The sequence below is a fragment of the Artemia franciscana genome, chromosome 20, assembly GCF_032884065.1.
Source record: "Artemia franciscana chromosome 20, ASM3288406v1, whole genome shotgun sequence".
Lineage (NCBI taxonomy): Eukaryota > Metazoa > Arthropoda > Branchiopoda > Anostraca > Artemiidae > Artemia > Artemia franciscana.
In genome coordinates, this window is record NC_088882.1 from 20,079,494 (window position 1) to 20,094,337 (window position 14,844).

Sequence of the window (14,844 nt, forward strand, 5' to 3'; positions counted from 1 at the left end):
CCTTGAAATTGCAGTCTGGAAATGAATAGATAAAATCTTACTTATAAATTGTCGTCTTGTCTTTCTCTTGATACTAAAAGTGATTTTGAAATTTGAGATACTAGACTCCTACATTTTTGTATCCAGTAAGTAACAAGTAAACATTGCAAAAACGAAGTTCTGTTTAAGAATACCATACCTATTGAATCTGTTATGCTACATCTTTTGGCTAAATAAAGAAAAAGCTTAGAAAAGAGAGATTAGGAAAGATAGGAACCTATGCTAGTGTTTTGGCACTGTCCTAAAGGTATGGTCTCGATACGCAAATATACTTCTCGAATTTACTTTCTTCAGTTTCATTGTCTATGTGTGACTAATTTGTAACGAAACCCTTCCTAAGAGCCAGAAATGAAAATTCGCTGGAATTCTAGAATTTTCCCAGTATCAAAGTCTTTGGAGTTAGTCCAGCCCTGGGATGAAGTAGAGAACAAATTTTCAGAGGAGTGACCGCACCCCTAGTATCCAAAAATAAAAGACATCTGAATTCAAAGATTCTTCCTTCGATAAACGGTGTTCTTCAAAAGCTCTTACCATTAACTATATATAACTGTTTACCATTATTTTTATTTGAAGTAACTGGATAACAAAACAAGTGGTTATATTCTTAGTATTGTAAGTGCAAAAGAAACTGCAACGTTAACACTCCTTAAGATGAATTTGTTGTTATCCCCTATTTTAGGTTGAGACCAGTCATAAATGTTAGTGATCATTATTGATTATTGGCTTTTGGAACGAACCCAAAAGTCTTAAAGCCTAGTCTAGTCCGGATGTGAATAAGTGAATCCCCTTCTCCAAGAGTTGAAGATATATATTTTATCAAGTCTTATACATCTCTCAAACCGGTGGTCTGATGGGACTTGAGAAAGTCTCATGCGGTTGTCCACAGCGACCAATGCATCTTCAAAATATCGCAGGGATTCAAACTTCACTTTCAGTTTGACCTAACCTGAAGCAAACAAATGAAACATTCATGTTGCATTGTAGAATTTTGATCCGGTTTTTGGAAGATCACTTTCGATCCTAACCTTCTCAGCCCACTTACTTCATCCAAAGCACCTATGAGGTAAGTTGGCATTGTTTCCCCTTAATAAAATCTGAAAGCGCCAGATTCGCATTAGCTTATTAAATCCTACATTGTGGATACACTCCAGCTTCGAGATTTAACTGGTATAGTTACTATATTACCTTGTCCTTGACATAACTTATTTTGACACAAATCCTTGTTCTGGATGGGGAAAATTATGGCTAATATGTTCGATTGTTTGGCTTTGTTATTCTTTTTTCGCACCGACTCCGCTTTCCCCTGCCTCCTTCGGCCCTTTGTTATTTTGTCTGTGGTTTTACGTTTATGTATGTTTTCTGTTTCTCTTCTTAACTCGTTATGTTTATTATTTTGTTTTATCCGCTGCTCGTTACGCTGTAATAGGTGGCCTCTCGAGTCCAGTTTTCTGTCAACTCCTGTGCAAGTATTTTTATCCCTTTTTAATATCAACAAATACCTGTGTTTAATATATCACTATTAGGACTGGATTAATTAGGTGCTTTTCCCTATTGTTTTTTTTTGTAGGGCCCTCTGTATACTAAATATTTAAATAAAACATACCTGTATAGTAGTTTACGCACATAAAGTAGTTCAAGTACTTAGTACAAAATCTCTCTAATGTAGGACTATCCTGATTAAATCCAATAAATTTGACATGAACTTTGACGATTACCAGTTTAGTATAATATAAAATATATATTATATAACAATAAGTACATTGATAAATCTCATCCAGCAATGCAAAGTTAAAATAAATATGTTTTTAATTATTTGTATAACGCATAATTTATCTCTCGTTGTCAATAACGATTTACTTCAAACTTCAAAACTTTTTTTGTTGATGGTAATGCGGAGCCCGATGCCCAATCGCTCTTTATCCGGCCCTGATCACTATCTCCACTAAGGGACTTGCAAGCATCTACCAGTATCGGAGTGTTGACCCCCCACCCCCCCCCCCCCAGTATACATACCTAAAGATACGTCTTTAGTTCTCTGTTCTTTCTACCCAGTATCATCCCTCCCGAAGCTCACAATAAATATCCTCCCAGATTCGAATACTGTCTTATTCTTTCAGTTTCCCTTACTACAATGGATCCAGCCATGAATTTGCGACCAACTCTAACTTCATAATTGTTGCTTGATACTCGCCAACTCTACAGGATTCCGCGTATTCTACAGCGAACATTTTTCATGGTGGGAGGGGGATTGAGATTCAGAGAATCGTGCCTAAACCGTCTTACATTTTACTTAGAGAGTAACCGATTTATCATTTATTGACTGAACTATTTGGTCATTTGAAAAAAAGGGCCAGTGGACTTTTATTGCTCTATTTGTAAAAATGATTTCATCTCTTTAAAAAGAAAAACTTGGATTCAGGATATCTGCCACTATTTCACGATAGTTTGCTGCCCTCAATGGTTTCTATGAAAATTGCTACATAAACTTTTGAACGACTGCCAACATTCCTCCTTCAGTGAATCTAACTATCCTTAGAAATTTTATCGTGTATTAATTGCCAGATTTGTCTTCTTGTAAAAATCCCTTCTTTCAGTTTAGCGTCATTGATGTTGGTAAATTTAGATTTGAAGTTCAAAAATCCATCAGAAAGTTTATCCGTAGTTTTGATGGGTTTTTTTTCTGTATTCGCCATATATTCAAGGCTAGGCTGACGTAGAAATCAAACGTATTCAGGGTTCTTATCTCTGCTGTCCAGCTTGTACGATAAAATAATGTAATTTAGTGAATCCAAGTTGCAATCCCAGCAATAAAGCAATGGCCTTTAAATCACTACGAATGATTCTGTTCATATTTCCACATTGTAATTTCTTTAAAACAAGTTTCATATTTCCATATGTCTCTTTCATACCAGCGGTCCAATATAGGTTTTGGTAGAATTTCATTCACAATATGTAGCAGTACAGCCTTTAATCAACTTTAGAGGAGTCTATGGACAATTGCCGCTCATCTGGCTAAATATCTGTAACAGAATAAATATCACTAGAAATGAAAGTGCCATTTTCTTCAATAAAGAGAAGTTTGAATAGGGATAAATCCTTATATTAGACAGTGATAATAACATTCACAACATATACTGGATATTTCGACCACATGTATAGTGACTGTCATCAGCAGAAATACTGTCTAATAAAAGACATTATTTCTGGTCACTTTACTTATGATCGAAATGTCCAGTGTATTTGTGTATGTTATAATCGCTGTCTAATAAAAGGATTTATTTCTATTCGAGCTTCTGTTTATCGTCATGGAAAGACTGTATCGTCTTCAAAGTTACCATTTTCATCAAAGAAGCAGTCGTTGAAATTACTATGCTGACTACTATGAAATTACTATGCATATCCTTGCATTTTTTTTGGAGTAAATTCCACCCTTTGAATCTGAATGTTAAACTTCAGGCTGTTGCTCTGACAAATTTAAATCCTTGATTAGGTGATTAATGTCTAGCGGGTTGGGAAATTATATTTGTGGTGAACAGATACGGGCTTAATATGTGGGAATATTCTTATTTTCATCTGAATCATTTTGAGTTGAAGATAGGTCAGAATCAGAACTATCTCTTGAGGTATGTGTATATACTGGTACAGGGAAGCCTTTGTTGTGTAAGACATGTCTCGTTTGTGGATGCTTAACTAAAATATTTTTTAGCTGTGTTTTCTATAATATTTGTCTTACAAAATAAAATCGGTTTAAATCGTCCTTCAGCTCCATTGAGAATGAAGGAATGAAGGTCATTTATAAATTTCATTCCCTGTTACCAAATCATGGGAACTGCAAATGACGTATGGTGTTCTACCCAGTCAGGTGCACATATTTGGTGCCCAGCTTTTATAAAAATTAACAACTTGACTTACAAATTAAAGTCTATAACACTTTTCAAAATTTTACCTCTGAGACTTAGAAATCAGCTCAGCAAAAATATAGCAGAAATTAACCGGATGATTTACACACAATTTGTGCATGGTGGCAACCCTGAGATACAACATACACGATGCTATTATATCCTTTTATCATTGAAGGAAGCATAGAAGTTCTGTGCTTCCACTTCGATTTAATTCAAAGAATGGACCCAAAAAAGAATATGTACGTTAAGCATCGAAAAGAATCTTTTCCTCGACTCTCTTCGCAGGCACCAAGCTTTGTTCCAGACATAACAATAGTGGCGAAAACGCGAAAACTTGTGACACAATAAGCTTCCAAACAGAATGCAAGGGAATTTATTTTTTCTTAGTTTTTCAATTTAGTTTTTTTTTTTTTTTGCTTTCCTTTGTGGTGCTCTAATCTTAACGCCAAATTTTTATTACATATCTGAATCAGGGCTGCCAAATTTTTGTTAAGGAGTGTGTCATATTTTTTTCCGAAAATGTGCTTTTTGTGTCATCTCAGATTCCATAATGTGTCACAAAATGTGTCATATTATTTTGCTACAAGTGGTATCATATTTAATTATCAAATGTTTATTTAAAGTTTTGAATATATAATGTTTTCCAAATATGTCCTGTATTCCGCACTGTTTGTGTACTACTGCCACCGTTAGGTAGCGCTATTCCCTTCCATTAATTTGTAGCTTTTCTGGAGATAGAAAATTGAAATTTTACTTTTCTTTTATTACGATTTAAAAAACAAGACTTGGATGACAAAAATGTGTCATTTTTTTATTGCAAAATGTGTCTTTTTCGTCGATTGTGTCATTATGACACAAAATGTGTCAATTTGGCAGCTTAGATCTGAATGCAAAATAAAAAATTCGTGTTTCTGGTGAAATCTCTATTTAGTTTTCTTATGAAAACTAACAAGTGTAATTGATAAAGTATGTGATTATATCAAGATTGATGTCGATTTTACTGCCATAATCCTAAATGCGTAATGACAGTGTAAAATATTTCCATACGTGTATATTAAGCATCAACTTAACCTAATAGTTTCTTACTTTTGATAATGACCGAATATATCCATGCAGTCAACCAAAGGAATCGTTTTTCTGGGGAGGAGGCAATCGGACGGATTTTCTGAAAAACTGCCTACAACGCACAAAAAAGTGTGCTTTCAGGTCACTGTCCTTCGTTTTTATGTAGATGTGAGGTGCGACCACTTCAACCTATGAATAAGTGTGATCGCATAGGTACACGTATGTTAGCGGCCTAGGGAGACATAAGATGCATGTTCTGAGGGAGGAAGGTGTAAAAAATACAAAAATTTAAGTTCCAGGTCAAAATTTTTCATCCCCCTCTCCCTATTATTGCTTAACTATACTTATGCAAGAAAAAGAGAAATACATAATTAATAAAGAGAAAAAAACGCGGAGTATACTGACAAGCTATGAAGTCAACCGATTCAGTAAGCTAATTCAGGGGGATGGATTTAGATATTGCAGTCCGGTTAATATTATAGGAGTGCCTTCTGAATGCTGCAGTTGTATTGACTTATGATTGTTTTTTATATACATATATATCTAGTTTATATTTGAAAGAAATTATTATTGTATTTTTCTTCTAGGGAAGAACACTTAAGTTTACAACAAAATCAGTCATTAACTCGTCCAGTAGATGGTGATGCTGCATTGACTCGTAACTTATACGCCTTGTCAAGTAGGCTTGAACAGACTGTGACAGATTTCTACAATAAGAACAACATACAGGAAAACAGCTTAAAATTTGTATGTTGACATTTGTTTGAGGATTCAATTAAGTGGCTGTGCTCTTTTCAAACTAAAAATCCTATCGAACGAAGGACTGAAAAGAAAAATATTGTATGGTATACTGTTTTGTGAGGACTGGATAAAATTTTTATGTTCTCTCCCTGTCCCCCCTAAAAAAACAAACTTTCCTCTAGCCGTGGCCGTGGGATAAAACAAGGTAAAGTTGGATACAGTCATCGTTGCGTTAAAAATTTGTCATCTTTTAACGACTGCTACGTCTATTTACAATCAATTTAAACTGTATGTAATACTCGCTTGCCTTCAGGCATGAAAAGAACAAAAATTGTAGTTCGTTTGGTTATAAAAAACCAACTGAAAGAGTGTAAAACTTTTTTGGAGATATACGCGGTCCAGAAAATAAGATCTCGTCATTCTTTTCAGAATAGGGACTGATTGGGTATTACGGACTTTTACCGGCTATAATAAGTGAATTAGATTAAAGCAATTGACAAAAATCATAACTGGGCATGTGCAGAGCTTCCGTCTCCACTTAGTTAAACGAGTATTTACAGAGAAGACTTCCTTTTTTTTCCTCTATTCATCCAATTTTCTAGAAAGAGAATCATCATTTTTTTTATTGTTTCTTCTACTAGTAACCTTAATTATATTTTCCATTTTCCTTAGATTTAGTTGTCTATATTTATCAAAAAAGTGTCTGAGCTCTTTTTCTATTCCAGAAAAAGATAGCTGATAAATGTAATTTGACTAAGTTGAATACTTTTTATTGTATTTGCCTTTAGTTTTTATTTATCTTTTTTAATCAGTTAGATAACAGACGGTTCAAGATTTTTGATAAAAATGATATCTTCCCTCATCATTAGTTAGACACTTGTTATGATTCTATGACACTTAGTTACGTAGCCAAGGATATATGATAACCTCAAGTGTTTGGTTCACCTTTTGAACTATTGGCATAAATTAATTATTATAACTACAATAGAAGTTTGTTGAAGCAGATTACTTTCAGAAAGCTTAGAACTTCGGAAATACCCATCTGCACCAAATATTGGGGAGGGAAACCCGGTTCCTCCATAAGTTGTGGTTTTGTCTGCGACTGTGTCTATATGGTCATAGTGGGCTGTATCTTTTATCTTCTGTTACTAGTGTATTAACATCATATTCATGAAGCAACTGCCAGAATTTAAGACTTACAACAAACTTTCCTGGTTGAGGTTGGATAGAATCTTAATAAAAAATACCGTTTTGGCAGCTTGTGGAATCACTCTTGACTATATAATTAGTACTGCTAATTAAGTTTATGATTTCTGCTGGAAATCCTGCTAAGCTCCCTCGGTATATAGCTAATATAAAATAGATTGTTACTCTGCTCCTTAAAAACTAAAAAAAAACTCCTCAGCATCATGGAAAAACATTTTTTTTTTGTGAAAATAGTGGAGTTAAGAGTCGATACGTGTTGTTTTTATCAGAGTATGAATTTGCAAGCGTGAATTCATAGGAGCCAAGTTTCTTTTTGAATGCATTTGAGTTTCATGTAGAAATCACAGAAGCGAGCAGAACATAGACCCGAGGAGGATTATTGACCCGCTTTGGAAATATAACTTACTCATCTATTGCCTTTGCTAATTTTACCGTGAGATTAATACTTTAATTTACCATCATTTCCAAAGAAACGGATTATAAGCCTTAGAAATCAACTTTCTCTAATTAATTCTGAACGATGGACTTGGAACTTTGATTTCGAGAACATTAAGTTAGTCCAGTTATCACATACCGCACCCGATAGTACAATATGCCGAACCCTTACGGATATGCTAAGAAGATGGGTGGTGATGATCGTCCAATTAGGGAGACCGGTACATAATTATAATTAATATCTATAGTTCTTGCAAGTTTAAAATCAACTAGCGCAAAAAGAAAATCGAAATCGAAGGTCTTGGTTACTATAATGATTTTGATTGTAATTGAGTTTATAATGATGTCCATGTTTTTCAGTTTGTTTTATTGAAAATTTCGTTCACATAATGCTTATAAGATAGTCCGAAGAAATAAGGCACCAGTTATTGCTACAATAATGGATTTGATTATTATCATGAGTAAATCTCCTGAATTAGAATTAATTCCTGTAGTTCTTACTAGTTTAAAATCAACTAGCGCAAAAAGAAAATCGAAATCGAAGGTCTTGGTTACTATAATGATTTTGATTGTAATTGAGTTTATAATGATGTCCATGTTTTTCAGTTTGTTTTATTGAAAATTTCGTTCACATAATGCTTATAAGATAGTCCGAAGAAATAAGGCACCAGTTATTGCTACAATAATGGATTTCATTATTATCATGAGTAAATCTCCTGAAAATTTGAATCCACTGAACGCTTATTTACTAAATATTCATTGCCATTGTTAACTAGATGTGTTGCTACTGGATAGTAAGATTTTCTCTGAAAAAATTGAATTTCACTGTATTTACAGCATCGGTGTACAGAATAAAATGAATACAAAATTTTGTTTCCTTGTCAAAAATATAATTTTTCATTAAATATTCTATTTTGTAAAAAAAATATTTGTTTTGTTTTTCAAGAGCCTTCGAGAATTAATTGAACCGCTGGACTTATCACGGATAACTGTCAGCCCAACTATAAGTAAAAATAATGATGTTTCACAGCGGTGTGCTTGGTTAAGATAATTAACCCAGTCCAGGTTTTCTCTTTATTTTTAGGCTAAATGTACAGTTTAGTACAGAAATAGTTGAACTGTGACGTGATTTTTTAATAAAAAAATTTATGTTAATAATTGCACAATATTGGTCAAAAAGTTTAAATTAAATATTGACTCAATCCAAGGTAGTATTTATGCAATGTTAATATACTGTGGACATCGTTATGCTGCGGTAATTTTTCACCTAGGATGTTATTTCATTTTACTTCAAGGCTTATAATCCTGTTAGTCGTTTAGTATTGCTATCTCTCAAAGTCGATGTCTTAGTTACTAGATTTTGTTTTATGAACTTGTCTCCCTCCTTGTAACACATTGACATTCTAATTAGGAAGCAGAATCACGCTGTCCTTCCAGAGCGACTAGCAGATCATCTGTCTCAGATCTTCAAAGGAATCCGCCCGAGGGTCAAGAGTCTGGGAATAGCTGTACACCCGAAGTTTCAGTGGCTTCTAGTGTCCAGAAGCTAGAAATGCTAATTGACAAATTCCTGAAAGGGGTGGCGTTTACTCACAGTGAGCTAGGAGCAAAAAGAGATGCAGTCGTACTTGAAAGGTTTGTTGTCTCGACTACCAGGGCTGGGGAGTTGTCATGATTCTAGGGATATTCTTACGTTCGCGTAAGATACCTAATTTTTGGCTGAACATTAATACTATTCCTTCTTATTAACATTAAGTCGTACTTCCATTTTTCTTTTTATTGAAAAATAACTCGATATTAGCCCTGGGACTCCAGAGGCTCTTTTTAGGAAAATATAACATATATAAAATATACTGTAATCAGAATTAATTTGATTACCACTCCTTAGCCCTGACGAAAAGAGTATGCTTTTCTTCTTTTTTCTGCGGAATATTTTGTAATGGGCTATCTTGTCTTGGCTACTGAATAAGAAAAGAGAGAGAAAAAAAACTACCATTTGAAAAAACGACAGGTATCTATTTTAGTTCGGGTAAAGGTGTCGCGTGGTGTAGCTACAAGTTGAGTGTTTTGTTTAAGTATTGAAACCTTTATTTTTTGTTTCTTTTTCTTTTTAGTAAAATATTGTGAACATACATCAACTAAATTATTTAATTGAAATTTTTCACAGAATGAAGCTGAAGTGTTAAAATTGATGAAATTATGATTTGCTTTAATTATTAATTTGACAATGGAGTTTGTTTTCTTTTGTTTTTTTTACAAACACAATGAAAGTAGATCAATTAGCTATAGATTCTTTTGCGTAAAGAGAGTAATAAGGAGACCATATTTTCCTCCTTCAAAAAGAAAAAGAAGTGAAAAAGTATTTTGAATAATTCGAATCGAGAACTCGAAGAGCCGAGAACTAAACAGAACATATAAAACAACCAATACAATCTGTAGAACTGATAAAAGAGCTTGACAATCCAACTGTTTGAAAAAAAAAATGCTTATCGACCCTCGTAGTTTCCTTTATGGTGACTATAGACCTAAGGAAATATAAAACTTGTAAAGATGTACGTGTCCTAGATATGTAAATGGACGAATTATTTGAATAGAAGTTCCTAATCTTAAAACGGTTGAATTGTATACATCCTCAATAATATTTTTATAGATAAGCCTAGTGTGTTATAATGTAAATAATTTTAGCTACTCTTGTTGTTTCGGGTTTGACGCGTTCGACCGATAGGTCATATGTGTTCATATTACTCAATTTTTCTGTACCTTATGTAATCACTAGCATGTTTGGGTGTCACTTCAGTCAATATTCACTGAACTAGATCATGTACCTTGCTACTAATAGGGAGATATTCACCTGCAGCAATTGCCTGCGGTAAAAAAAACTGTAATCAAATAATACAATTTGTCATGTCAAACAGGAATTATAATATATATACAACACAATTATAGTAAATAACACGAAATTAACTGTAACCTGTCATCTAAATCCATAAATTAAAAAAAAAGACAAATGAAATACAAGTATGATAACTCTAAGATAAATTATGCAGGAAATGAGAATAAAAAATAGGGAATGAACCAAACCAGTAGTCCTAAACAAATTTACCTAATAAATTGTAGCTACTTCTGAAGCATTTAGACGTTTTCTGAAACTTAGTTATTAAGCTGCTTGAGGGGTATAGGACGGAGCAAGACTCTCCTAGCTATCGAGTCCACAAGTTTCGGTTCCTTACTTACATACTATTTGTTTTCCTTTTTTATCCAAATTTAATCCCTTGGGTTAGTTTTCGGAAATTCAGTCAAGGTCGAACTAAAAACCCCTTAACTTTGAGTAACAGGTAGCCACGGTGTTAATATGTATTTGGAAATATTTAGCACTTGTATTTGTTGTCGATTCCAACTTTATTGAATCATAAATCATCTCCGCCATGCACGTATTTATCTTATCCACATACAGTGGGCATATTTGTGAGTTTTATTTATATAATGGGTTAACTTTCTTGGTCTTAAACGCCATCTGAATATTCCATCTTTCGAAAATAGTGAAGGTGGCGTTGCAGGGCTTTTAATTGGGATTTGTTTTAAGTATTAGACATTTGTTTTCTGAAAGTTGACGCTATTTTTACCGTTTATTGAAATACAAATTTATCAAGAAATTTTTTTAATGCCGCTTTTTCACTTTTTGTACGCTTAAAACAAGGTGTCTTTCTTTTTAGAACTGAGTTTTAATTTTTTAAAGTTGGTTTTCATTTTTTTAAGTTGGTTTTCATCTCTTACTCTTTATTTGTCTTTACTTGCATTTACAGAATAAAGGCTCTGAATTATGGAAAATTTGCCTGTCCCCGGTCAGGAGATTTGTCCTCATTGGCATTTTTGTTTATCATTATGTCAGAGAAAGTTTGGTCTGAGTAGCAGGGGGTATGTCAATCCATTAATTATTATTCATCTCGATTTGTGTTTATGAATTTGTTTGTTATAACCAGTTTTAAAAGGCGGTAATTTTGTAAAATTTTGAATAGAAAGCTTAGAAAAATTCAATTTTAGATTATTGCGTTGAACCGTAAAGTGTTGCCTGAATATGCAGTAGAATCTCTGTCCGGTGCAAAATTTTGGTTCTGCTACTTACGGGAGTCAGTTGTTCTTTACATACCTAAGTGTGAAAGGTGGGGGGGGGGGGTATATATTCGAAAGCTTAAGTATGTCGCGTTAGTTGTCAATTTTCGTGGGTGTTTTTAGCTATCATCTAGACTTGTATTATGTCTTTTGTCTTCACGCTAAGTTTTAGGAAAGCTTGGTAGGTATAAAAATTTGATTTAGATTAACTACTCACATTATCGAATATCATAAAAAAAATCCTCCCCCATAATATTGATCCGCAAGGATCTTTTCAGTTGAGTAACAATCTATTTATATCTTTTGCGACTATTTTCAGGGACCAGTTAGTCCAGAATCTGGACCTGACCCGCCAGAAACTACTAGATGCTCAAGAGGATTTGGTAAGAAGATCTCAAGTTGAATCAAAACTCAGGCGTGAGCTACAAGGGGCGCACTCTCTTATTGCAGCAAAACATTCCAGAGGAAGTGATGAACGAATTAGTGAGGTAGTCAGCATTATTTTCTTTTTTTATTATTTACGTGCAATTCATGGAATTAATCGGTGTTTCGAAATTATCTGATTTTCATCCCAATTATCATCAGTTATGTTTTTTTTCTAGTAAGACATAATACTTAGATCTACAATGGCCGTTTCTAAAAGTTTACACCAAATCACGTGTTTAGTTTACCAGTCTGCAACTGAAAGTTCATAGAGGTCGATTTTACATTTTTGTTTCTAGTGTGTATTGCTTAGTGCGTTGAAAATCATAGCTTAGTTTTTAAGTGAAGGGTCAAATCATATGTAGCCCACAACCTACCTTAAATTATCTCAAAATCGCCTATGGAGGGAATGCAGCTTCTCAGCAGCAGCAACAAACCATTTTGAACTTGTATATGCTTTTTGCTTTTATGGACTTTGTCAAGGTGGCGTCTGAGTGGTTCAGTTAGTTATTATGTTACCCATTAGACGATTTTTTCAAAGCTGTCATCTGGAAAACATGTGCTAACCACCTTAATATTTCTTTATGATAGGACTGAAGTAATAATCGAACCCCCTTTATGTACAGCTTATGGTTTGATATTCTGCCATCCAAACGAGCACGTAAAACTGTTTTTAAACAATAACGCTTAATAGATTTTCCTCGGACTTTCAAAGAGCCTATGTTTCAGAGCCATGCTTGTACACTGTCATTACTGTGACTTGCTGTAATCTTAGACTTACCACCATATTCTTCCAAACGTTTTTCATTGTGGAAAAACTCTCTGTACCTTGTCTATTCTGCTTTTTACATCTTTATAACAACGCTACCTACTTAAGTGAAGTAATCCATCTGTTCTATCTTCTGGCTATCTAACCAGAGGCGTAAATTTGTCAAAGTCCTGGGGTAGGGGCGAAATTGGAGCCAATTTTCCTAATTCAAGTGTAAATGACAATGGGCAATCAAAATGAGCCATATAGTACCATAAGGACAAATATATATTAAGAAAACTGACCTGTTTCTTGCGATGCTGTAATTATGCAGGCTTATCTTAGTTTTGACAATATTTTTTTGCAGAAACTAAATTTCAGCTTGAAGGGGGGAGGGGCGAACTGAGGTCTGAGAGTGGGAGGAGGGGTCAAAATGAGGTCTGGGGGCAGTTGCCTCCCTCTGCCCCATAGCAAATTACGCCCCTGTATCTAACATCATCTCTTCACCCTCATTCATACCTTGTTTAAGCGACTTGGTCTTCTTAACATTAATTGTTTAATCTGCCGTATATTCTGAATCCCGAACATCCAAAAATTCATTTCTTTCCCTAGCATCTTAGTCTATGATATAAAGCTAAAATTATCTGCAAAATTTAAGTCCAAGAGGATTTTACCCTTCTCTTTTGATACCATCTTCTTGCATTGCTTTTGATGTATGTTTTAGTACCCTAAAACATTTGATGGATTGGAATCCATATAAACGAGGACTCGACTCAACCGTGCTTAACTTCTGATTCCAACTACCGATCCAACTACTAACCTCGCTTCCCAACTTAACTGTAGTAATATTATAGTTCTTCAACATGCTATATATGGATAAAACCTTCAGTAATGCTTTTCCATCAGTTGAATCAAATGTTTGCTCATAATCTTTAAAACTGAAGGCTTAAGAGGTCTAGTAATTTACACATTTCTTACTCATTAATCTAAGCGTTAAAATTCAGCCAGTGCATCCTCTTTCCTTCCTAAAACTGCTCTATTCTTCTCTTAAACATTTGATCGACGGTGTCTCTAGATTGGGATCCCAATATATTGGGATGGAGGAGGAGCGTGCATAGCTGCGTTGACCTCAGGCTGCTTGGCCCTGAGGTAAGTTGTTAGTAGTAGTAGTAGTGCAGTGTCTTATAGTACAATCAGTACAATCATTTTAAGGAATGTTCTTCTGAGAGAAATCAAGCTAATGCCTCTGTGATTAATGCACTCACTCTTATGACCTTTCCTATGAAGGGTGTAATTAACTACTTAAACTTAAAAACTTTTCACATGCTGACCAATAGTCTGCGTTGCGCAGGTACTGATCTCCTGATCCGATGCCTTCGGCCGAGAGTGCAATGCGTGGTTGGAAATCATCTGACGCTTCCCGTGTTTTCCCCCAGATTTCTCTAGGTACCCATTTAGAGTTGGTTGGACTCTGGCTGATCTTGCAGGTTACACCAGTAACCCCTGTTCCAAACCAGATAATCATCAACACCAGGACTCGAACCCCTGACCTCAGGATTTAATTACCTTACAAGTAATTGAAGGCATCCAAAAATCGCTAGATACTTTCGTTGATCAAAAATTGAACTCGTAGTTTTTAGCATCGTGTCTCTAACTTAGTAATCTGAAGTTAGGTCCTATTCCATTTTTAGCTGGGAATAAGTCGAGACTTTCCACTTCCTTTCTGTGGCTTAACATCTCAAAATAATAACCCGTGGTCATGGTGTCCGATCCTTAGCAATTTTATTGTTGTGACGCATTCCACATTGTCCTAGTACTCCCTTCAAGGCTTTTATTTCTTGTCCAAGTTTCCCTGTGCTATTTTTCTGCTCTCCTACCATTTTAATATATTGGCCAAAGATGAAAATTTTACTCACCCTCTCTACCTGAGATTTAGCTCTATCCATTTCTAGAATTCAAGTTTTGAAATTTGATCTATAGAGTTTTTAGATTGAAAATGTGTTGAAACGGTTGAAAATTGTTGAAAAAAACGATAATTTTCCCGCTTTTTAAGCAAGCTGAGGTCCTCTTAAAAAATGTCGTAAGTAATAAAGTAATTCTGGCTCACTGAATGGATAAAACTGGGGATAATTAATTACACAATCATAATTACATAATCACAAAATCTTATCAGGC

The 14,844-nt window shown here is 34.5% G+C and overlaps 1 protein-coding gene across 1 annotated transcript in view; it reads left to right on the plus strand.

Annotated features, from left to right (window-relative positions):
- LOC136039872 (polyamine-modulated factor 1-binding protein 1-like) overlaps nt 1-14,844 on the plus strand; it is a 74,533-nt gene that overhangs the window by 57,227 nt on the left and 2,462 nt on the right. The window contains exons 6-8 of the mRNA XM_065723822.1: nt 5,594-5,753; nt 8,800-9,023; nt 11,818-11,986. Coding sequence (XP_065579894.1) covers nt 5,594-5,753; nt 8,800-9,023; nt 11,818-11,986 — 553 coding nt within the window. The remainder of the gene's footprint in view (nt 1-5,593; nt 5,754-8,799; nt 9,024-11,817; nt 11,987-14,844) is intronic.